Genomic DNA, 25,436 nt, shown 5'->3' with positions numbered 1-25,436 from the left:
AGGCACACGTATCCGCCGCAGCTTTTCAAAGTAAAACACCGTCAGTGCAAAAAGAATACGGCTTCTACACAAAGGCCGATCGATGCAAAACAGACAAATCCCAGAAAGCAGAGGGGAATGGAACAAGAAATAGAATTTAAAAAGAAAAGATAATTCCTTGGTATACTCAGAGTATAGACCTATGTTAAGATAATCGGTAAACAGTACAGAAGAGTGGTGCATCTAGAGAATATTTTAATGTATGTTTTTCTCTTTACTTTGTTTGTTATAACTCACAGGATGATAATAGGGCTTATTAATATAAGTTGACAGTGGGAATTCAATAAATCAATTAAACAAACTTTATTTGTATTGCACCTTTCATACAGGTTAGTGCAGCTCAAAATGTTTCACAATCGACTGATGAGCCAAGAATAAGACAGAACAATTAACAATGCTGACAATGAGATAGCATAAAAAAGATTTTAAAAACATAAACTCTTTATGGGATATAAACATTATATTATTACAGATAGATCTGAATATATATATTTGAAGCCAGGCCAAAGAGTTTTAATACTTGGTTGAAAGATGTCAACACTTCTTGCTGCTCTCAGGTCCTCAGGTAGAGAGTTTCGGGCCTCAAGCATAAAAGCTAAAAGCTGCCACACCAAAAGTTTTAGTTTTTGAAAAAGCAACAGACTCATAACAGAGCACCAGAGGAGCCGTCCTTGTTCATACACTCAGGATGTGTGACACGTCTGCTGGTGCAAGACCATGAAGTGCTTTAAAAACCAGTGACAGCATCTTAAAATCAGCACAGATACGGGCAGGCTGCCAATGTGAGGTCATGAGCTCAGGAGTGATGCGACCTCAGTGTGCTGCGGCCCAGGTGTTTGGGTGGACCAGACATTGTTCAAGCCTCAAAATAAAAGCATGCAATCAGTTTTTCTCTGTCACTCAGAGAGAGAGAATGATCTTATTATTCTCATTATCTTTGCTATAAATGCTCACAACCACTGTCTTCTTCCATAATTTTTACCAAATTCTGGGCTTTGAGACTCGTTCATATCACGCTTTTATTTTGATAGAAAAACGCCAGAACCGGATGTATGCTCAGCATCTAACACCAGAATCAATTGCCAGTGTTTTGCACTATACCAGCACTTCCTGTGAAATTTGCACCAGATCGCACTTGACCATCCAGAGGCAGCCAGCAGCAGAAAGGGGGCGTGACTAACACGACAGAAGCCCAGCTTCCTGCTGCAGCCACCTGAGGAGGAGGGTTCGAATTACAGCTGCATCCATTAGACAGAAAGGAGTGGATTTAAATACAATTATATAATAAGTTGTCATCCACTTTCATGAAACGTCCCTTTTGAATAAAGAGATTTGAAGTTATCATTAAACAAATTCAAAAGCTTAACAACACAAGATCATTCTAGAACTATCCCAATGATTCAGATTCATTAGTTTGTACCTATTTCAATATCTTCTTTACACCACAACTCATTTTGTTATCATCTTAGAGAATATGTGAATTGTTTTTTTTTTAAATTTCATTGTGGTTGTAAGAGTAAACCTAAAATACTGTTGCATGTGCCTGACCATGCTCTGATCACTAATGACCATCAAAGGCCAAACTCTCTGGAGTTCTTCATGGTATTATAAGATCTGACTAGTTTTGATGTTTGGCTTTATTTTTAAATTCAATTTGAACTGTTATTATCACTCATAATGAATTTATTTTTATATCGAGAATGCTGTAAAGATGAACATCGATGAACAACAATAGACCTGAGAACCATTTAAAATCAAATCAAATACTTTATTGTTTCTTGGACCAAAGTGCTACAGCAGCTGCAGAACAGTACATTGTGTAACAAACAACAAAAAACAGCTCACAAGGAGTTATCATGTAAGGATTTATTTGAGACCTATAATAACACAAATATCTCCTTTTATTGAGATCCTAAACACAGGCAATTTGAGCTCCGTCAGTTTCTCATGTGACCAATGTTACGAACACACATCTCCTTTCATTAAGATCTGTGATGGTTTTGCCCTAAAATCTGATGATTTGACACGGAATCGCCCTTTTGGGGAACTAGATTCTGGCTAATTAAAAAATTGTGGGTTTCTTTCTTGTGTTGAGTCCGATCTAGATTGTGTAGTTTGATGGAATCTTTATTAAATCTGAAACATATACAGTGTACTTTCAAGACGGAGAAAATAAATGTAAATCAAATCTCAACTCTTATGTGGTTCAATGTCACATTTGTTGTGTCTCATGATTGCATGGCTTAAGTAATCATATAACTGTTGTTGTGCTGTAGCAGTTACAGTTTTGATCCTTGGAGAAACTGTCCTGCCCCTTGTGGTTGAAAAATGCAGCAGAGTTGGACTTGAGTCACTGAGAGTTTGATCCTGAGAAAAGCTGCTGCAGCATTTCTGCCATTTTTTTCAGTGTAAACCACCAGAGAGCGACCGCGATTCACTGAGCTTTGAGTTGAGTTCCAGCTCAGTGTGGGTGTCCTTCTCCTCTTCAGTGTGAGCTGTTCCTCCTCTGTGTGCTGCCCCAGCTGCTTCACTGCCTCCTCCATGTGACCTTTCACACCCATCACCATGGCAACATCTGTCATTGACAAATCAGGTGATTGACTTTGCTGAAAGATTCCAACATCATTTAGTGTTTTAAGTGTTTGTTAATCACTTGGATTATATTTTACAGCCATGATTTTCTCTGCAGAGGTTGGCAACGTTGGAATTTTAAAATAACAATAACTTTTGTAGTGAATTGGTGCCGGCACTGGTTTGAGTCTCTGAACTTCCTGAACATCAGAGAACGTTCTGGCTCACCAGGACTTTTCTCCTACCACCCGTCAGTGGAGCCCAGATGAACAGGTGACCAATTCTTCGTATTTAACCCCCACAACCTCCTGTTTTTGGCTTGTATTTGCTTTTGTTTCTCAATATTGCTTCTTATTAATCTAGAAAGCTATTTTCAAATGTAATACCATAGAATGTAATCAGTTATCACTGTGTCGTTGCTCGATATAGAGTGAATGAACTTGTGTAACAGCGGTAACAGATCAGCTTTTTCAGGTTTTGACCAATTGCAGCTGTTACATTAATGTAATTGACGCCAGATTATTGTGGTGATTTGTCTGAAACTGTTACAGTGTTGTGTTCTATTAACATCTTTTTCTTTTCATGACCATTTCCCTCATGGGACATGACGTGGAGGAGGAGGAAGAGGAGGAAGGCCGACAGAGGAGAAGAGTCTCACAGATCTTCTGTATCACACACAGTCAAACATGCAGATCCTTGCCACATTCCAATATGGACCATCTGTAATAAATTTGAAACATACTTGATCTTGATGCACTCGTACATCAGGCTTTACAAGAAACGATCAAAGCTCCACGATCATGCAAACTTTGGAATTTGTCCCAGGTATCTATGATCTCCTCCTCTTGGATCCATGAACTGTCTCTTCGCACGCAGACCCTGGAGGAAACCCCGGCGGCGGCGTGCCAGCTGGGCCTGGAGTCAGACTGGCAGGGCGACGCTGAGCAGGAGAGGGAGAGCGAGAGGCTGGCACAGCTTCACACGCATACACTGGCAGAGGAGCAGGGACTGGCTGACACCACGGGAGATGTGGCAGGAAGGAAGGTGAGAACAACAAGAGAATGTTTGTCAACACATCAGTTTACATACTGTGTTGGCTTGGCTGTCACTTTGAAATAGTGAATGTTCTTTTCTGTCACATTGAGTCCTGAAGAAGAGTTTTTTTACTATAAAAATGACTGATGCTCATTGAGAAACATCACATCTGACCATGTACATGTCTGAAGTATTAATTATGATTCATCACTAACGATAAGCTTGTTGGCTTTTAGGTAGACTGATAAGTATTTGTTCATTTGCAGTGGTGTAGATAGATAGATAGATAGATAGATAGATAGATAGATAGATAGATAGATAGATAGATAGATAGATAGATAGATAGATAGATAGATAGATAGATAGATAGATAGATAGATAGATAGATAGATAGATAGATAGATAGATAGATAGATAGATAGATAGATAGATAGGTTGGTTGGTTGGTTGATTGATTGATTGATTGATTGATTGATTGATTGATTGATTGAATGATTGAGAGATAGATAGATAGATAGATAGATAGATAGATAGATAGATAGATAGATAGATAGATAGATAGATAGATAGATAGATAGATAGATAGATAGATAGATAGATAGATAGATAGATAGATAGATAGATAGATATACAGATCGACGGACAGATGGAGAAATGGAGAAATGGACAGATGGATAAAGAATATTTTTCATGTCTAATCAGAGACTACTCTAATGCCTCATTTTTGTTTTGTTGCTCTAAAATTATTGATCCTGATACAGTTTAGTTAAAAGTAAATCTGTATAGTGTGTGTGTGTATGTTTAATACCTCCACAGTCAGTGGATTTCTGTCAGCTCTTGGTCCTGTTGGATTTAGTCCAACTCCTTTACATGCAGTGAGTCCCTCAGTAAAGCTCTTGCTTCTTCTCAGTGAAGTATTCATGTTTGAAGGAGCTGGCCTCCAGCCTGGCTGTCCCAACGTCTTCTGTCCCGTCCCGTAGGTGGTGTCGAAGGAGCTGTGTCTGGCAGTGGAGCTCGAGCCACCAGCCTGGATGTGGGCAGTGTGGGGCTGTAGATTCATCTTGTGGGCAGTGTGGGGCTGTAGATTCATCTTGGCCCCTGTATCTGCATGGGAGTAGAGCCCGGTGCATCTGGAGCCCAGTTCCCATGGCTATTGATGTCTGCTTTGGTGCACCCACCCAAAGAGTCTCCAGGCTCAGAGAAAGGAGACGTGGTTTGGAATCCAGAGGTGTGTCCTCTTGAATGAGTCAAAGGGAACTGAAGGCCTGTCTTTGCCTGTTTTTGCTGTGATGTAGGAGGAGACAGTGTCTATGATTATCAGTTCCATCTTCAGTTTGAGGTTGGGTGAGTGGTTCCATTGTGTTGTTTGAAAGAAAGGAAGAGAAGAAAGAAAAGTCCTCGAGTTGACTGATAACATACAGTTCTTTGCTGTCTGTGTGTGGGGTCTGTAGCATGTGGAGTGTTAGACTCATGAACCTTGGCATTGCTTCCAGCTGTGGTGGTGATAGTAAGACCAGTCGGTGACACTGATTGTATGAGACGTGGCTCTGACCGAGAGTCTTTCACTGACTCTGGATCAGGTTTAAATACTTCTCCAGGTGTTCTTCCTGTGTTTTTGCATCATGCTGTGTGGAGACACTGATCATGTTTGCACTTTCTCATTAAAGGAGATTTAATAGAATATTCAAAGTGTTTGTGTTTTACTCCTCAACTCTCCTCAAATGGGTTTTCAGTTAGTTGGTCAGCTGCTCAGGCAGCTTAGTGTTGTCAAAAAACCTGAATGGGACGAACTCCAGTCAAGTCCTGAGATGAGACATGTAACATAAACGTTTGTGTTTTAATAATAGTTTTAATATTTCAGCTACAAAAACAATAACAAAATAAACATCAACAATTTTAATGTTTGATGAACGATTTAGACATTCAACCGCTTAAATGTCTGACATTGTTTCTTACTTCAATGCTGAACACAATCACTGTCATAACATCTCACACAGTACAAAGAGGATGGAAAACACTTCTCCACCATGTTAGCAGATGGGTTATGGAGCTAAATTCATATTTAATGAAAACATCAAATTAATTTTTCTCAAAAGGTAGTTTCTGTATTTTTAGGTTATAACACTGATGTATGTACATGTTTCCAGAGAGTTTGATTTGAATACTGATTTTATGTCATATAAATGTGGGGAAACTGACACGTGATTGGTCGAGCATGTTTATCAATGGGACCTGGATACAGAACTTCATCCGCTGATCACTACTGCGCAGACTCTGGCTCCAAATGCACAAGATGGCAGCGTTTGAATCTGGAAGTGGAGATGTGTCCGTCTTTATTTACATTATAAATGACCAAAAGTAAACGTTTGAGCTTGAGTAGTGATTTACAGACATTAAGTGATCATGAGGCCCAGGATCTGACTTTCAGTTCATTCAGTCTGTGTCTGATACTCTTTGATGGGATCTATCAGCGGCTGAGCCGTCTTCAGTGTGGTCTTCAGTCCCGTCTGTAAACATTCAACATCAGGAGCCAGTGTCCGTCTCTGTCTGACTCAGACTTTCGTGAGTCTCTAACACACCAGTCAGTAAGATCTTGTCCCACCAGCGCTCTCTGAAGCTCTGCACACATACACTGGCCAGACTCTCTCCATCCTGGTAGTCCTCCCTCATCTTGTCTGGGATCAGGTCCTCTGACATCACCTGGGAAATCAAAGAAAGACACTGAATTCTGTAAAACTGTCTGCTGTCTTTAAGTCAGTGACCTTTCAACTAGACTGACATTAACTTCATATATATCAGGTCTTGACACGGTGTGTGTTCGTATTGCGTGCTCACCTCAGTGAGAGTCTGCAGTGTTGATTCTTTAGGATTTAGCCGCTGCAGAGCGTCATCTGTCGTCTGTAGGACACGTTCACTGCGCTGCAACACAAAGGAGGACTGCTGCTGCCGGAGGATTCTCAACACGAGTCTGAGGGAGATAAAACAAGCAGGGAGACATTAAGGCCCTGTTCAGACCTGGTATCATCCGCCCTGCGATAGTTGGACAGATCTCGGGTCCTGCATTTTCATGAGTGTAAGGGACAACTGATCAAAAGTTGAAGAAATATCCTCAATTCCAGAATCCCTCGTAAATAAATGAATGTTTATTGAATTACACAAAACATGATGATTTTCAACTATTACAATATGTTTCTAGTGGTATTTGTTCCTACTTCTTTTTTAGAATGGTTGATATTTTGTGTGTATGTGGCGTACAGTGTGTAAACAGTAAACAGTGTACCTCGTCCTGACGAAACAAGTGCAAGCTTTGAGTCGGAGTCTGTCCTCATCCATCTCTGCTGCCTCCTCCTGTATCTCCTCAGTCTCTCCATCTTTCTTCTCCTCTACTGATTCACACCTCTCAGAGGAACATAAACCTAGTGAAGGTAAATAACATTACCCATATGTAAGTGTATAGACAACAGAAAAAGATTGTTTATTTATATATAGCAAAAAAAAAAAAAACTACTGCATAACTGACTTAAGAAATGATATGGGTATTCAATGAGATGAAGTCCAACATACTTGTGGGTCTGTTCTCCAGCAGCTGCAGACACATCTGACCCAGGTTGAGCCAGTTCCAGGGGTTAAAGGGCAGCAGGCTGCACAGCTGCTGGAGACATGACATCTTTGATTCCATGGCTCCAAAATGCTGGTAGATGCTGACCTGTAATAAAAGATGTAATGTCTATTACATAACTTTGTTATTACATTTACAGGTGTGTGTATGTGTGTGTTCTGAATGATGCTGACCTTCAGCAGCAGGAGGCTGGTCAGGTGACTGGTGTTGGAGGCTTCTTTCCTCTGGAGAGAGAAGTTGTAAAAATTACTACCAACTACAAACTTTTCGACCCATTTCTTACTGATATTTTATTAAACACTGAAATGCACCTGACTTCTTCAGAGAACATCTGATCAACTTTAGATGTATTAGGGTTATTATAATGTCACATTCTGCATGAAAGAAACACCTCTGAAGACAAAGGCTGCAACACTGACACTGGTGGACAGTTTAAACCAGAGGGCTGACAATAAACAGATGTGGTATATTGAATTATTAAAGATGTTCCAGCTGTTTGAAGGCAGACTAATGTTGGAGCTTCCGGACACACATTAAAGCACAAACGTTATTGGCTCATAAAGCTAAAGTCATTGAGAAATAAAGGCTGTGTTAAGGAGCTTTGAGATTTGATGAGTTTACTTGCATGATATTGTTGCGGAAAAAACAAATGATTAACGTGAAAAGTAACTGGCTGCTTGAAAAAAATAGGTTTTTTTAATAACTAGGAATTTTGTGTAGGATTTGTCTTAAATGTATAAGTACCACTGCCTATGTTTTTTCGTTTGATATTTTATATTTTGCAGGATTGAGTTAAAACTACAGAGCAGATTTCTATGAAACTGGGTGGATGGATGTGATGGATCAGGGAAGAACCCTTACATTTTGTGGCAGATACAGATCAGGGGGCTGATTACATTGCTTTTCTTTAACATTGCAAAATAAGTTTTTTTTAATTTTTATATTTTAAGTGATTTCTCATTTTATAATTTAAGGATCTTAATTAAAAATAACGAAAACTATATTTAGGGGACAGATGAGTCTGCAATGTGGTGCTGCTTGATTGAATTCACAAACACAGCAGGTTACAGACCCACACTGTGCTACATGGATAACTCTTCACAAGAAAATCTCACAGGTGACTTACCAGTAAGTCAGCCAAGTGCAGAGCCTTGTCTCTCTGTCCCAGTGTGGTGCAGCATCGGGCCATTCCCTCCATGACATCTCTTCTGATGGTCAAGTTGTTGTCAGCGAGACACTCGAGGCAGCAGCTGTATGCTTCCAGGGCTTTCTATACCCACCACACCATGAGAACAGAAACACAACAACACACTACACGTCAAAGTGGACAATGGAACACTTGTCTGAACTGAATCAAGAGAAAAGGTTATCATGTGGCAGCGACTATGAGTCCAGTCAACAACTTCATTTGTTCCAAGCAGCTTTTTTGGTACCGTTACTGTGAAATCACAGAAAAATTAATTTAGTTAATATCTGATCATTGCGTGTGTATGTGTGCATAATCACACATCATGGTTACATAGCAGTGTTTTGTAAAAATATAGCAGTTTACAAAAATGTTTACTATTCCAACAACTTAATCTGGTTTGATCTTATTTCAGGTCTTCAGATAGTTTTCTGTACTATCATAACCTTAATTAAAAAGTGATGAAAACCTTCAGTGCTCTTATGGATACACGGCAGAAGTTGTACCACTGACATCCTATTGATTATGATTTAAAAATTGTCACTATTTAGTTTTCAGAAAGAAGCAGCATCATGTAAATGCTTCAATACTGGTTCATGACAACAGTTTTGATGTAAATAAACTCAGAATGCTTAAGGAGAATAAATTCAAATCCTCAGATTTTCTGGCCACTAACTTTTTAGATATTCTGTGTGAAACAGGAGATTTGCATTGGTCTGAGGTTCGATATGATTGATTAACCAAACACCAACCTGATAGTTCTCCTGTCTCACTGCCAAGTCACCTCTGAACTTGTAAACTTTCTGTTTTTCCAGGGCATCGTCTGTATCGAGAGCAGCGCTGTCACAAAACCACTGCAGAGGAGCAAGACAAAGGAAAATAATATAAAAACACTTGAGTAATTAGGGGGCACTTATCATTGACTGGTGGAGAATGCTCTGGACTTTTACACATTGTACAATAAACTAAGCCACACATGCAGCATGAGAAAGTGTCACTGAACCAAAGAACAAACACAATACTTACTCAACAAATAAGACACACTAGGACCAAGTTAACATGATCACACATACATATAGAGCAGCATGGAGAAATACACTTTGATCCAGCTTTAATGTTTAACAGCTAGCTTGCATGTTCTCTCGATTTTACAGCCTGACAATATCTTAACTCATTTATGGAAAACTGCTGAATATATAAAGTATTTGGTACAAATCTGGTACAAATTATACAGAACAGTATTCAATAAAACAAAAAAGTGATATTGATATTATATCATTTTTGTTACATTTGATTATTATTTTAAGTTTGTCGTAAAGAAACCACATCGTTCTTTACGAAACCTTTACAAATATTCAAAGAATTATTCTGATGGGAGGTCGCCTTATTGATGTAGCGGTGGCTAACGTTGTCAATCTAATGATAGCAGGTACTTCAGCAGTCTTGTATTAGCTGGCAATGATTAGCAAGCTAATGTTGGCAGGCTAGCGATAGCAGGTACTTCAGCAGTCCAATGTTAGCAAGTAATAATTATCAGGCTAGTATTGACAGGCTAACGTTGGTAGGCTAACGTTAACAGGTTAGTGGAAGCAGGTACGTAAGCAGTCGAATGTTTGCTAGCATTGATTGGAAGGCTATTGTTGACAGGCTACCATCACAGTTTATTTACACCTGTTTATATTGTCCACTCGTCATTGAATCTTCCTGACAGTGCTGAGTCCTGACTTCAGGACTAACCAGCGTTAACCTGCCTGGTTTGGTTGGTTAGAGTCGGACGCACTCACCTCTGGTTCACACAGTTTAGCGTTGTATGAAGAAGGAGACACACACACTCGGCCTCTCGCCTCCGCAAACACTGAGTCGTCAAACGTGCTCCCGAAAAGCTCCATACGGACCTGGAGAACACTCCAGTGCCTTTTTCTAGACAGTATATGTCTAGGACCCGAACTTCAGAGGATACAAGTGAAGTTTACACACTCGTGGGTACGCTGTCCATCACTGTAAACGGTATGACTGACACAATGTCCACTGACAATAGTTCCGGGCTGAAGGTTCCGACAGGAAAATATGCAGCTCAATCAGCAACAGATCACATATAAATATCTCCTTAACTTACATTTGATTGGACACTGACATACCCAAGAACGAAGACTGCAAACACTGTCTACCCCCAACCCATAATACACACTGACACGTGGACCATAACAGAACTTTCATACACGTATTTCCTGTAGAAGTTTTTTTATATCAGCGTATGTATAGAACACAAATTTAGTCAGAGGAAATCAAATTAACATGAAATAGCATTTAATTTTTGTAATTACTGTACACATCTCAAATATTTCAGAATTTATCAGAGTTTATATAATCAACTGTTAAAATGCCAAGTATAGTAAAGAGAGAATAGAAAAGACAAATCCTTAATGTGCTTGAATCACTTTGTGACATTTTAAAATTTCATGCTGAATCACCATAAATTGCAGTTTATGTTTCTTGTAATATTTTTTTCCTTACTGCATATATGACTCAACACAGAGAGTACACAAAAGCTGTGATTAAAACTCTGTTTTGTTGTAGTCAATGTTTAAACCCGGGTGAGAGAGGAACTCACTTGGCCTGAACCCATCACTTCATATCAGAGAAGTCCCTCACTGTCACACGTCCAAACGAAAGCATGAGCTGACGATTATATTAGAAATCTGCTTTTTTATTTATTTCAGTTAAATGAAAGTTACTGGCAACATCTGATGATTGCTTGGTAATACTACACTAAACACAAAATACTCATCCTCTAGTACATACCAAGTTCTCTTCATAAACAACTAATTTGTATTGTGCGGCTTTCATTATTCCATCCACTCTTCTCATTTTGCAGCCCTGTCTTACATTTGATTTTGTGTGCGAGCATTGAATTTCTGTTAAGTTGCACAAATTTGTATCATACATCTAAGATAAATAAAAGATTCAGCATGACTTCTTCAAATTAATTGAATGTAAACTTGTTCCCCTTATTGACAAAAAAAACAGACACTGCATCACTGACGGTTTATTAAAAACACCATTAATACTAATAACTCAGTGATGATAAATTAATCTCTGAGGTTTTGATGAGATTCTTTGCAACATCATAGAAAAGGTACCAAATGATGACTTACTCACAGGATTTGAACAGGACTCTATGCAGTTCTTTCTGCTCTGAATCTTACTGCCTCACATCACATTTAAAGCAAAAAATGCAAAATAGTGCTCACAAGTGCACATCTTTTGATCACAATTTATTGGGGTTTGTCCTCAAACAAGTATAAAATATAAATCTTTTTTTTTTTTTTTTAAATCAAGCTAAAAATCAAACCAGCGCCCCAATTACCGCCAGGATATTAAATTAAAATTGCACAAACTGTTTTGCCTCACAGGCGGTCGCTTCAAGTTGATGACTGCAGGGAAGCCACAAAGTCTGCTTAGGTCTCTGGAGCAAACCTGCAGAGGCGATCGCACATCACGTCTAATCAAAGTTTCTGACAGAACAAGTTTCAGACACATGGGCAGAGTGTAGATGGGAAAGTCCCTTCCATAGACACAGAAAAACCCCATGTTGAACGGTGTGGTTGCAGAGCTTGTTCATGAAGGTTGTAGACAGAACAATTATCTGCAAAAAGTCCCCCCTCAAGTACATCAATCCCAGAATCTCCTCCTCCAGTCATCCATCAGGTGTACTGGTTAAGATGAACCAGTACATAGTGGGATTTTACACGACTCAAACTACAGCTTATTTAGAAAACCTGGTACAAAAAGACTCAATATCAGTTCAAATCAGGGGTGTAATCACTTGAAAAAGGCACAATAAATATCAGTTGTCTTTAAATTAACACACCCATTTATTAAAGCAGAGCATGGAGTTAGACCTTTGGGTTCTTCCTACAGTATCTGTGTCTATGGAAACAACTGTTACTTAATACAGGAGCGGAGAGATCACTGTCATCACTCTCTGAACAGGTCTGGAGATGTACACTGTATTGAAGCAGGAACAAAGAGAATCAAATCAAGCCCATTGGAAGCAAATAAATTGGGGTAAAAACTGTCAGCAGATAAACTTAGATTAAAAAAAGAGAAGGTGGAAAGTCCACAGTAAATGAATAAAAAAAAACTATTCATACGTACAGTGTATTACAATTCTGACAGGATGCATTTTTTTTAACCAAAAAGCTAGCTGCTATATAGTGAAAACATTTGAATCTCTGATTGCATAAGAAACATTCAACCAACTACTTGTCTAAATACAGAAAACGAGTGAGGACTAAGCAGAAGTATAGCGAAGCATACAGATATGACATATGAGTATAATAGGACAGCAGGTAAACTACTCAGATCACAATATAAGCTCTACTGCACAGGAATACTGGGATACAGGAAGAGAGGAGGATATAAAATCACAACTCAGAGAAGAGACACATCAACAGAACTGAGGGAAATATTTGAAAACCTAATTTCCTGATCTAATACTATTACAATACTCTTCTCATTAACCTCATATCAGGATAACTGTCATTATGTTACAGTATTGTTACAAAACATCAGGTCATTATAGGGACATTTTTTCCATAAAGTTCAGCTACTTGAGAGACACTGGTTTTAAAAAGAATGGTTCAAAATTGGGCAGCAGACACTGAGATACAACAAGGTCCAAAATCACTGGAATCCTACATTTCCCATAAGGCAGCAGACAAGTCTTTCATTAGACTTACTCTGGTTTCAAGACAAATCTGAGATGACCCCAATGACATCAATATGTCAGGGTTGTTTTCTATTTTCCCCTCCACAACAAAAAAAGGCAACATTCAAAGAACTTTACGTGCAATATTAACGGAGTGCCTCTCAAAGCAAGTTTAAGTGTTGCTCAACATTTAAAATAGTCTTTGTCCTATGTAATATATCTTAATTTTAAGATTGACATATTATCAAGCAAACAAAAAAACTCCCACGTACTACGAAAATGCTATCTTTGCAGGAGCATGTCTTTTCTTTTGAGATGTGATTTTATATTTTTTGCAACCAAAGTGTCAAAAAGCCACTCTGGCTAAACACTGGTTGAACTCTAAAACAGATTCTATTTCAAAAACACTAGTCTGCTGTACGTATTGTATGAGTCAGTATTGTTAACAAGCAATCCATTGGTGTCTGGACAGAGTTGTAATGACACAGTTTCTTTAGATACAAAATAACAGTAAAGAAAGAGCACACTGTAAAAGACTGTGGGCTGGATACCCGGATACAGAATTAAGCCTAACCTCAGAAATAAAAGAAGTAGAATGTGTACAAAATTAGCACACAAAGTACAAGGATTCAAACGGTTACAAATGGCTGCCAAAGAATTACCTCAATTGCTGAGACTACAAAATCCAAAGCAAAGCACTGAAAGTAAACATTCTAGAGTAGATGATCGAAAAAAAATGTTTTTCGAAAATATTTTTAACAGAGAAAGGTCCATGATTGTACTAGTCAACCTAATCATTCAAAACTAACTAGTGAAATCCTAGATTAGGCTTATACTGTGCCAAGTATACCAACCCAAAATAATGTATGTACAAAATGAGCAGTTGTTCATCTTAGTTATTGCATGCAGTATTAGACAATAGGTTGACCTCGGCATTTTGAATCTGTAACTTGTTATTTGCGCTTGTCACATCACAACAAAGCAGTTTCAGCTCTCCTCCAGTTGCGACACTCAGGTACCAACATTTGGTATGTGACAAGTGCTTATTAAAACAGAACAAAATTCAAAACACCAAGGTTATTTCTTTAAGGACTTAAAACAGAAGTTTCCAATGTCAACTTCAGAGTATTTAGGCATCTTTTAGCATCAGCAGAAAGCAGAGCTCGGTCATGCATCACACCTTCGTTTGAACAAGCCTCGCCAAAGAATCACTCACTGGTTCACAAATTCACAAATTCTTTTGTCATCTTTTGTCGAATGTTGGTGAAATTGTGTTCAAACAAGTATACGAGCCATGTAGGCACATAGGTTTATCTGCAAAGCTTCATCAGAGTCTCTCCCCTGTGTATGAACAACTGTAGTCGAGACAGTTTTCAGTCCATTGTCCTCTTGATGCAGTACAGCACAAAGAAAACAGCTGGAAAGAGGAGCGTTATTTGGTAGACTTCCCACCACAGAGGGAATGCTGTGCTGTTCCTTCAGATATCATGATTCCCTCAATGAGAGAAATGTATTTTTCCAAGAAAAGTCCTTTTTGAATTTTCTGATTGGTTTCAGTTCTTGTGAAGTCGTCCCTACAGCCCTGTCATTTCAGAGACAGGAAACCAGCAGGATACTGCCAACATTTACAGGGACATGTTTCAGGAAGTGCACATGAAAACTAGGCATTTATTTTACAAAAGTGGCCTGGATGAAAGTGGTTGAATCAGACAGGGGCATGTGAGAGCAGAGAAGGAGAGATAGGAGACAATTCCCATAATTTAAAGCCAACAATAAAAACATAACAACAAATGTAACACACGCGCATTTTCAAAGGGACAGATGGTTAAAAACTGGGCTCAAATTGTGCAATTTAGCAAAACAAAGTGGTAGGTGATTGTTCTACTATTTTCTTTTGAGCCATATGAACATCCAAATATGAAATAACACATATTATTATAAAAGTTGATACATTGATAATATTCCTCCCCTTGAAAACACACTAAGGATAAAAAAGGCAAAATACTGGTTCAGTTCTACATCATACAAAAGAGATTTGGTCTCTCAGAGCCATTTCATGGTTTAATAAGAGATTAAGGTGCCTAATCAGGATTTAGTCCACTGGGAACACAAGCGGACAAAGTGCAACTTTTAAAAAGTTTAGTTTAGGTGCTTCATGTTCTTCTGTTCAGTGCAGATTGGAGTCCGATTATTATTTAAAATACTGTTAAACAGTGCTTCTTAAAGTACGGGTCAGGACTAACAATAATTCTCAGGCCTCATTTTTAACATGAGCCCAAACCTAAAGGCAAAAAGTCGGTGATTTGGTGGTGATAGCAGTCTTGTCAAGGGGAAAACATGCGGATTGATTTACTTTCAATTCACACTGGAGCTGCAGCTGGTGCTTGTATTTACATGCATCCCCATTGGAAACAAAAAAAACAGTCCATCCCATCAGAATCCCACCACAAGCAAACTCTAATTGAAATGCTGCAGCAAGGATAGTTCTGTTTGTTTTTATGTCATTGGACCTACATGTCTGCCTCATCATTTAGGTAACAATCAGGGCCTCCGCTTCAAACTGTAGCTACGCTGCTCCACACATTCAGCTTTGGCACAAAAGCCTCGTGCTATATGAATTTACATAACCTCTTTCCAAAGGTTGATAGTAGCACGTGATGAGTTCTATCAAAAGGTGAAGGTGTTGTTAAAAAACATTAATAGCAGTGCATATTTAACACATACTGTGGAATTCCTCCATCAGATCTGTAGGTGCTCAGTTAAAAATCTATAGCGATAATGTTAATGACGAATGAGTCACTTTTAAGGGAAGACTGGAGCAGACATCCTGCGTTTAAAAGCATCATGGCATTGGCATTCATCAGCGTTAAGGTACTTTTCCTGTCATTTGAAGATGACATACCTGATTTACACTGTCATTATCAATCCAATATTTCCAGCTCACACAACCTGGTCGATCTTCACAGGTGCTTTAAAAAACATGCCTTAACGTGTCAAATCAACCAGCTCCTCTATTAGATGTATGCTGGATTATTAGGGAGATTGCTCAGCAGTGACATCTGGTGATACGTTTTTAAGCACCTTTGTTAAAACAGTGTGCAGTTAGTTTGGGACCACAAGTAAAACATTCATAATGCTGGCGATCAAAGTTAGAAAATTTAGGCCTGTGCTCACAACAGCATCACACACTACTTCTTAGGGAAATGCAGCATAAATGTGAAAAATAAAATCTCCCTTATTGGCTTCATTTAAGCAATGAAGGAGTGCAAATTTAAATAGGAGCATGCTGGACATTGGAACTGTCAGTTCCTCCAAAAATAATGAATTTACAGTCAGTATTCATCAATTGTTTCTGAAGAATGGTGTGTGGGTGTGCCTGGATATACCATCTTTTGGGGCAACTGTTTCATCAGTTCTCATCTTTAGCTCAGCTTGAAGATTGCACTTCATGGTATTCGTATTCACAATTATTGTCTACACTGTGACACATCACATACAGTTAATAAGATAAGTGTTGAAAGGGCGAGTTAAAGTTATGGTCCATCTTTTAGTTGCATCTAGACATGATTCAGAAATAGTTTGAAAAAAGAGTTCATCAACCTTGCTAATGTGTACAAAGGAAAATCAGTGGCAAAAAAAGACTTGGTTCGGTTAACTGTCCTCCAGCATTGATCAGGTCTCTTGTAACATTCTGTAATGTTTCACCATCACTTTCCACAATCATTAGTCTTCAGAAACTGACAAGGATTTCCTGACACTACGCGATGGTTCCCAAACCTCACTGTCATCTGTGTCGTCAGCATCCTCCTCCTCATCTTCTTCATCATCTTCTTCATCTCCCATCCTAGTTCCGGTCTGGTCCTCGGGGGCCACTGACGCCTCTCCCTGCGCCTCCTCTCTCTCCTCCTCTCTTCCTTCCGCTCTTTCCGCAGCCGGCTCCTGGAAGGGATCTGCACCTACGTCCAAGCGCCGCTGGACCTCGGCAAACCACTCCCTCACCTTTACAGGAAGAGAGAAACACGGTGAGAGAATGACGACAGCAGGGTTGCAGATATTATTGAGGACACCAAGGTCATGTCATCAGTGATATTTCAGGGTTTTTAGTTGTGTTATTGAGATGAAAGTAGGTTAAACTCCTATTTAAATTCCTATTTTTCAACTAAATATAAGTTATTTGATTGGAGTTCTGCTGGATACATGAAATCCTGACCTCAGTGTTTCTAAAATCCTGCCAATCTCCCGATAACCATCACTATAAGAAGTGTTGCTACAAACGCTGATGTTGGAAATAATGATGAACACACTTTAGTAACTGCCTATGAGCTGCACTATTGTATAAAATCACAACATTTTCAGTTTGTTGCACTTTAAGATTCATGATTTGTGAAAGTCAGTTTGGGAAAGTGAGCACATTCATTCAGCTGCTGCATCTGGAATCATAAGTAGGATAAGGAAACAGAATGTAGTGACCTCTAGTGGTGAGGTTGCAGAATAAAAGCAACAGAAAAACCCTCGCCTCACCCTTCCCTTCCAGAGCGTGTAGGAGAAGGTACGGTGGCCTTCATGTAACATAAAAAGGTGCAAGACCATCTGCAGAACCAGGGTTGGGTTTGTCCATTTTAGAAAAATATAAAGAGCTTATTCTAAGCAAACGAAAAACTAAATTCTTAGATTACGGTCATAATACCCAAATTAAAACATTATCCTCGACCCCCTCCCAACCAATTCTCAATGAAAATGAAAATTGCAAGATAAGTAAAGAAATATAAAAAAACAATAATTGCAATATTTACATAAAATTTTTGCAAGAAGATCTTGCCAATGTTCTTTTAAGGATCTTTAGGGAGATGGGGCCCTGGTTGACAGCTGACTATAACAGAGTGATACATGTCCTTCTTTTCTCACTTCCTAATCAACATTACCTGTTCATAGCTCATGTTGGTCTTGGTGACAAGCTCATCCAGGTCCTGCTCGTTGAGGAAGTGGTGCTTCAGGTAGTACTCCCTCAGGATCTCCCTCCCAGTCTTGAATTTCTTCGCAGGGGGAGATCTGTCAGTATCTACACTGGAGGAGGCGGACCTTCTCGGCTGCTTCCTGGTTCGGGAACGACCCCACCCACGGTTTCGGCCGCGTCTTTTTCTGCCGCCGCTGTTCCCCATTTTCGTGCCTCCTCCTCCCATGCTCGCGCCCTCTACGTTACCACTCTGGTACTGAAAGAACCATTTCAGGTTTCCGTTCTTCCAGGAGTAGCGAGAGTCCCCGAACCAGCTGACGATGTAAGACCGAGGAAGGCCGCTCTCTTCTGCCAGCTGGCCGTACTCCTCTGGTGAGGGCCACTGGGTCCGCACAAAGGCACTTTTCAGAATGTGGAGCTGCTCTGGAGTCTTTTTAGTCTTATCTTTCATGTCTTTCCTGCTGCTGCTGGTGGAGGGTAGATTCCTACTGCGACCTCCAGGCGGCGTTTGACTACCTCTACGAGACGAGGTGGCGGAAGGTGACGAAGAGGTTCCTCCTCTTTCTCCTGCTTTTGCTCCTTCCATCTCCATCTTCCCTCCGTCTGAAGAATCTGGAGAGGTGCTGACAGATGCCATTTTTCGTCTCTCAGTGAACCACGCGTCGATCTCCCTCCTCGTCAGTTTCGTCTCTGTCCTCAGGCGACTCAGTTCTTCATCTGATGGGTTGATGCTCTTCTCAAAGCTCTCCTCCAGCACCACCAGCTGCTCAGGTGTCTTCTCTTTAAACTTCTGCAGAGTAAAGTCTGGGAATGGGTTCCACGTTTTGGGTCGTGTCTCCTTCACAGGAGGTGTGTAGGGAGGAAGGGGAGAAGTGGGGTTATCATCACTCGAGTCAATAACAATGGTGGCACTGCTACTACAGCTGCCACCTCCTCGACCCCCTCCATCGTGGAAAACAATGACGTTGCTGTTCTTGGAGTTGCGCTGGTTGTACCGGGTGTCACTGAACCACTTCTTGATCTCTCCCTTTGTCAAGCTGGTGATCTCCATGAGCCTCGCAATTTCTGCATCAGTGACAAAGTGGTTTTTCAGGTAGCTGGCTTTCAGCTCCGCCAGCTGCTCTTTGGACTTCTTAGGCCGCATACTGAATGTGTCAGCGCAGAGGGCCGAGTTCTCCTTAGAGAGAGAAGGGGAAACGTTTTTATGTTAAACATGTATAACTTGTCTGTTGACAGCAATGAGAGCACAATACCAAACAAATATTTGTCTGAAAGCCAGCTTTAAGGTTGTCTTCACCTGTGGAGACAGAGAGGGAGGTTGGACAGTGGTGGCTCGTTTCAGCTCATTGTTCATTGAGGTGGGCTGGCAGGATACTCTGCTGGAGCTCCGGGACTGGCTGGGCAGTCCTGCTACTGTCAGCGTAATTGGACTGGTCACTGGAAGGTTGCCCCCTGGACCAACCTGCAAAGAGTCCAACAATTATACATATGAGGATGACATATCGATATATATATCCAGACTGAGAAGTATTTAATCGGTTATTACTTTAAACACTTTGGAAATGAAAAGGGCCAAAAACCTGGCTCTTTTTTTGTTAGGATTGCTTTTCCTCTAATATGAAAAATACAAGTCTGACCAAAGACCAAAACTACTACCACTATCAGGCCAGCCTGTTAAGAGAAAAGATGACATTCTCCAGTTCAGTTCAACAGTTCACTTATTCACTCTGCATTTGTTAGATACAAGACCTGGGTTCACGAGATACAGTACAGAACATCTTTGGTATAATGTGCAGTGGCATTACAACAGTCTCTTTGGGTGTGTGTCAACCTGGTTGTGGATTTTTATTTTCTGTGTACTTCTCTTTAGCGTTGTATCAATAGCTAGCATAGCACGAAAGGAACGCCAGCACCAAGCTTCAGGCCTGCCCACCGTCAAACATGACGCAACAAAAATGTGAGTCCAGCACAAAATGTTGTTTTACATATTCTCTCAATCAAAAATAAATACAACTAAAATCAATCTGCTTCCGACCTGATTCAAAGGTCAAAGCCGAGTCTTGGTAGACATGGCACGTTGTCTTTCCTTACCTACCTGTGTGAACACCAGGCCGGGCTGGCCCACTATCTGGCAGGTCTGAAGAATGGACTGCAGGCCGTTGGCAGCAGCTGAGAGCTGGTGAGCGGGTATGACAGTGATGGTCTGAGGCACTGTGTGCACTGTGCCGTTAAACTGTTTCCTTCTGGCCTCCTCCACCTCCTCAGGAGTCCAGCTGACACCGTGCTTCAACCGCTGAGCTGAGAACCACACCTGGGTGGAGATCAAGTACAATGGCTCAGTTATTTTACAAAATAAGCCAAAAGGCATTATTAACTATATTCAATTCACACACTTAATTAAAATCGAAGTGACAATTTTAATTTTAATTAAATACAATATACAGAATAAGTATATTCTACTTGTAACCTTTTGAGTTACATCACAAGAGGAGCCCCTTTTACACATCCTGATCGAGGCAGAAAGGTTGTTCTTGAATTTCACAGCTACAGGAAGATGCATATGCTGTTTATGCTGGCAGAGGAGGAAGTCACACATTCAAATCTGTGTAAAAGGCTGCACCAGCATGGGTCTAATGTTTATGTGTTACATGTCTGAATGCCGGCATGCTAGCTGATGTCAGTCACACATTGGGTCAGCATGATGCTGGCTTGTGTGGTTTAGTGTAAACAAGCACATGTAGAATGATGAGAAGTTTTCTTAACAGGATCTCTGTTTAAAAGGCTCTATAGAGACAGACGAGTGCGAGCACCACATCCTTTGTCCGACACTTTTTCCTACCTTGATCTGCTCCTCTGTGAAGTGCGTCTGTGCTGCCAAGCTGCTGATCTCGGCCGTCGAGGGGTAAGGAAACCTCTTGTATGTGCTGCCCAGCAGAGGGTTGGTGTCCATGGCTGCACTGTAGGATGGGATGCTGCTGAGGGGAATCAGAAGCTGAGGCTGAGCTGCAGCTGCTGCCACTGCACTCTGCTGGGCCTGGAAAGCTGACAGCACCTGGGACACAGGAAGAGAAGGAGGGATATTTGAAATACAGAGAGTTGTGCTCACACCCTGTTTGGCAACCTGCTGTTCTGAAGAAGTGTCAATGGATATTTACCAGCTTTAAACTGTCATCTAACATCCATGTTGAGGATAACTAGCATTATGACCCCCCTGTAACATCTTATGAGATATATTCATTTTACACGGAAAGGGGTATAAGGAGTGTCCTGTGCTGCTGAAATGAATTTACTGAAATCTTTAATAATTAAAAGAGTCTTTACCTGTGCCAGGCCAGGAGGCAGAACTGTAGGGTTTAAAATGGATGACTTCCTATGCTGCTCTGATGGCGGGCTGATAAGCATTCCACTTCCTCCGAGCTTCATGGAGTCGTGCAGCAGCATCTCCACAGGTGTCATCGGCCCCAGAGGAGCTTCAATGGGCTCCTGCTCTCCCCCCACCTCTCCTTCACCGCCTCCTCCAAAGCCGTCCACTGCCTCGTCTGCCGCTTTCAGGGACACAGCGATCCTCTTGGGTTCGGACTTGGTCTTCAACCTCATGATGGGTGTCTTACTGACAGAAATGGCAGCGACCGACACGGGGTCTGCTCCTCCCTCCTCGGGCGCCTCACACTGTTGCTCCTCTGTCGGCTGATCGCTGGTCGGATCCTCTGGAGGGTTTGTAGCGCTGCGTTTCAGTGAGGGATCAAGAACCTCACTCTCCTCTACAGTAGAGACACTGGGCTCATCTGTAATATTAATAACAACAACATAACATTTATTGTGACAAATATTTCCCACTGGTGTTTGTTCAGTCACGTACACATGGGAGTTTATGTCAAAATGAATCTTACCTGTCTCTGGTGGCGTGGGGACGACCACGACAGCCTGACCCAGCTCCTCCGCAGTCGGCCCCTCCTCTGCTCCATTCTTCACCTTCCCCTCCACCTCCTCCTCCATCACCTCTTCATCCTTGGTCCTCTCTGTTTTCTCCTCCGCCTCTTCCTGTTCCACCACATCAGAGGGCAGCACCATGCAAGGTGTGGTTGATTTCCGCCGGCTCGACATCGTGAAACCAGTGCCTATTTACTTCTTCTCAGTGTAAGGAAGATCCGTGGCTAAAGTGTTGAGGGTCACATGGTGGTTGTGTTCACACGCTAGACTCGTGAAATTGTTTATCTCTGGGGAGGAAACAAAACAGATTTGCAGATGTCAAACGTGTAATAAGTCACAAAAACAGTCTGTATGAACCCTGATTGGTTTATATCCTTGGCCTGTTTTGAACCTCATTCTGAAACATCTCTAAAGTGATTTAAAATGTATTTTGTACTTTCATTTTGTTGCTATTGCTTGGCCAATCAAAACTACACTGATCTGCCACAACATTAAAACCATTCACCTGTTTTACTGTTGAGACTTATCAGTATACATTAATACAGTACTTCTGTATAAGTGCCTTGTTGACATTTGTAGCATTACTAAAATCTATGATGGTAAATGAGTTATAAAGTGGATTTTAAAGGTTAAGGATTTTAAGACTAACATTATTTCTAATAACTACGTCAACAAGGCATGGCAAGGGAATGCAATTGGTGAAAACACTACAATTACTTTATTATTACTTTACTCTTACTTTTTCCGTCGGTTGACCGATATTCAAGATTATTCACATACTTTGATATTAGCAGCACCAACCAAAAGGTCTGTCATCTGTCAAGCAAAATCACTAAAAAACATTTGCTGATGTCAGCTTATCATATATAAATATTCTCATATTCTCATTTTCATCAAACCTGGAAAAACTTTTGGTGTTTGTCTGCTGGCTGACAAACATACTTAAAATACGCCAGCTTGAGCTCTGGAGAATTTGGTAACTACACAAAAAATCATGAAAACTTTTTTGGGGGATCCTTAAATTACACAAGTTGTATAAAACCATAAAGACAATATGAATTCACTAGAAGACCTGATTGTGTGGCCCCCGGGCCCCTGACTCAGGACTGCAGCCACCTCACTTTGCTAACTGGTTTTTGTTCATCTGTTTGGGAATAAGCTCAATTTGAACTCATATAATAAGGACCTTGATGTTCATATCATGTCCTGTTGAGGAGTCTCCTGTCAACCGCTTCTATTTGAGTTGACGCTGTGCACAAATGACACATATTCCATTATACATCACTAACCAAAAATGACCACAGAAACAAACCAGGGCCCAGGTATTACCCTCACACATGAGTATTGTGCACAGTGACCTCACAGTGACACTATCATTACACTGCTATTACAAGATCAAAAATCACTTTAAATACAAGATGACCATTCAATCTTAGTCTGGATTGCACACACACACACTGGCTGATGACAACAAATAACTGACTCATGTCTTGTTATGTTGTCACCCAGCTTCACTGATGACCACAGGTTCCTTCACTGACACATGTGCTACAAACGAAAGGTGCTGGTGTTCACTGGTGAGGCAGCGGTGCACCAGTGTGCTGTTAGCCTTCATCGTGATGAAGTGAGCAGCGCTGTGCTACGATGCACACGCACATTTGCATGGGGCTGAAGCAGCACTGCCATTAGGAGGTGTGTGGCAGATAATTCGCCATTATTTCAGTAACGTTGGACCGATAGATGAACCTGCGTGTGTGGAGGCAGCAGCGTGTAGCGTGGATGTGAGGGTGGGCCAAGTAGCCAGTGTTAGCCGGGGCCGGTCATTAGTATTGATCACGTCTGGCGGTAAACTTACTGAACTGGTGGGGTGTGCATGGTGCTGCTGCCGGGCTGTCTAGACGAGGCGAGGAGGTAGTTTCCTGGGTCCTGGTCGCTGCCGTGCGTCGGCGTCTCTCCCGGCTCGCTCCCCGGGGATAAGCCTCCACAGCCCCGCCGTGGCCGGGTCGAACAGGCGCCCTCACGTTCCTCGGGCTCGCAGGTTTCCAGCGGAGGAGGAGGAGGGAGGGAGGCGGACAGACGGACCGGTCCAGCGGCTACAGCAGCTCCCGTCTGCAGAGGCTCCGAGCACCGCTCACCTCCGTGTCTTCTCCCCGGCCGAGCAGCTAAATTCACCACGGGGCCGGCGCCTTTGTTCCGGCCAAGCCACCACACGCACCTCGGTGAAAAGACGTGTCGGTCGGCGCAGTTTTACTCCGCTGACCTAATTCTGATATGTTTTAACGGCAGATTTTTTTTTTTTAATGATCAAACGGCGTCATCATTCAATGTGATACGTCCTGACGTCACTCCCCGGCGACTCCCGCTGCTCGCTCAGTTCGCACACTTTGGCTCAGATACGCAGGATTTCACCACAATAACACGTCAAATATGACACATGTGTAGCTGTGTGTGTGTCTTAGAAAGACCCGGGGCATGAAGTGTGTCTCACGGTGTGCTGTGGGAGAGACAGCGAGCTGGTCCCGGGCTGCCTGCCACCGTGTCCTCACATGACCCGGCGCAGCGGCAGCAGGAGCTACATGAGGACACACAGCTGAGTTTCACTCACACCTGATCCCGTCCCATGATGCCAATCAGTCCATTATGTCAACCTTCTTCCTATTGTTTGTTTTCATTGATCATCTTGAGAAGCTGAACCCGCCGCGTGCTTCACTATGAAAACACTGCGGATCGTTTCACTGGTTGAAATCTACCACAGGAGAATAAACCAGCAAATCTGTTGAGACTGATCAGGGCTAAATACAGAAACATGTTGGGGGTGTGACACGACCAGGGCTCCCCACTACCCAGATATTTCTGACAATTCAGGACAGTAATCAATACAAATCGTCATCATTAAAAAGGCCTCGTGTTGACGCATTTAACCCCATTTTCATTTCTCCCTTTTTAATAATGCAGGGTTCTTTATTAGTTTCTACATCCATCACAGCAAGCTGAACAACTTTGTTAGACCTAAATGTGTGTTATTGTTTCACAAATTAGTTGAATACTTACTTGAAATGTAAAATAAATATATTTCCAGTTCTTTTCCATGACAGGAAAATCTCTCTAAATTTCAAGGATGAGTGGGAACCCCAGCAATGATATTCTGACTTAGTTTCAGAAGTTCAGAATTCAAATTACCTTGATCCAACAGTCAACTCTTCAGCATATGGTATTCGGTCTTAAGGAAATTTCCCTTAATTGGTTTTATCAGTTTCTCTAGAGACAAAAGTCATCACACCGCTTCTTTACACTTAATTTGAAAGGGGTTGGAATTGGTGGAATGGGCACAACGATAAAAATCAGTCATTACAGCAGCTGTTAAATCAGTAGTACATATTATTTTAGGACT

At 41.2% G+C, this 25,436-nt stretch overlaps 2 protein-coding genes across 2 annotated transcripts; both read right to left on the bottom strand.

The window, feature by feature from the left end:
- Nucleotides 1–5,474: 5,474 nt before the first annotated feature.
- zgc:101716 (uncharacterized protein LOC492784 homolog) lies at nucleotides 5,475–10,435 on the bottom strand. Its single transcript, XM_061081442.1, has 8 exons — nucleotides 10,235–10,435; nucleotides 9,203–9,304; nucleotides 8,391–8,534; nucleotides 7,438–7,488; nucleotides 7,210–7,351; nucleotides 6,926–7,061; nucleotides 6,481–6,613; nucleotides 5,475–6,345 (listed from the first exon to the last, which is right to left on the bottom strand). The coding sequence occupies exons 1-8, from the start codon at nucleotides 10,337–10,339 to the stop codon at nucleotides 6,169–6,171; spliced, it is 990 nt and encodes a 329-aa protein (XP_060937425.1). The 5' UTR covers nucleotides 10,340–10,435; the 3' UTR covers nucleotides 5,475–6,168.
- A 1,866-nt stretch (nucleotides 10,436–12,301) lies between these two features.
- On the bottom strand, nucleotides 12,302–24,310 carry LOC133013559 (zinc fingers and homeoboxes protein 1-like). Its single transcript, XM_061080536.1, has 8 exons — nucleotides 23,901–24,310; nucleotides 22,006–22,332; nucleotides 21,437–21,900; nucleotides 20,955–21,167; nucleotides 20,211–20,426; nucleotides 19,413–19,577; nucleotides 18,084–19,292; nucleotides 12,302–17,160 (listed from the first exon to the last, which is right to left on the bottom strand). Exons 2-8 carry the CDS (start codon nucleotides 22,217–22,219, stop codon nucleotides 16,885–16,887), a joined length of 2,757 nt encoding a protein of 918 aa, XP_060936519.1. The 5' UTR covers nucleotides 22,220–22,332; nucleotides 23,901–24,310; the 3' UTR covers nucleotides 12,302–16,884.
- Between the last annotated feature and the right edge of the window lie 1,126 nt (nucleotides 24,311–25,436).

This window comes from Limanda limanda, chromosome 11, assembly GCF_963576545.1.
Source record: "Limanda limanda chromosome 11, fLimLim1.1, whole genome shotgun sequence".
Lineage (NCBI taxonomy): Eukaryota > Metazoa > Chordata > Actinopteri > Pleuronectiformes > Pleuronectidae > Limanda > Limanda limanda.
This window is presented reverse-complemented; position numbering and strand designations above follow the sequence as displayed.

Excerpts from the sequence above, each read along its gene's own strand:
- zgc:101716 (XM_061081442.1), bottom strand. The coding sequence starts at position 10,339 with ATGGAGCTTTTCGGGAGCACGTTTGACGACTCAGTGTTTGCGGAGGCG. Across the intron at positions 7,352-7,437 it reads CCAGCCTCCTGCTGCTGAAG|GTCAGCATCTACCAGCATTT; the intron begins GTCAGCATCATT and ends CTTTTATTACAG. Across the intron at positions 6,614-6,925 it reads ACTTGTTTCGTCAGGACGAG|ACTCGTGTTGAGAATCCTCC; the intron begins GTACACTGTTTA and ends TATCTCCCTCAG.
- LOC133013559 (XM_061080536.1), bottom strand. The coding sequence starts at position 22,219 with ATGTCGAGCCGGCGGAAATCAACCACACCTTGCATGGTGCTGCCCTCT. Across the intron at positions 21,901-22,005 it reads CCCCACGCCACCAGAGACAG|ATGAGCCCAGTGTCTCTACT; the intron begins GTAAGATTCATT and ends TTAATATTACAG. Across the intron at positions 20,427-20,954 it reads TCACAGAGGAGCAGATCAAG|GTGTGGTTCTCAGCTCAGCG; the intron begins GTAGGAAAAAGT and ends ATCTCCACCCAG.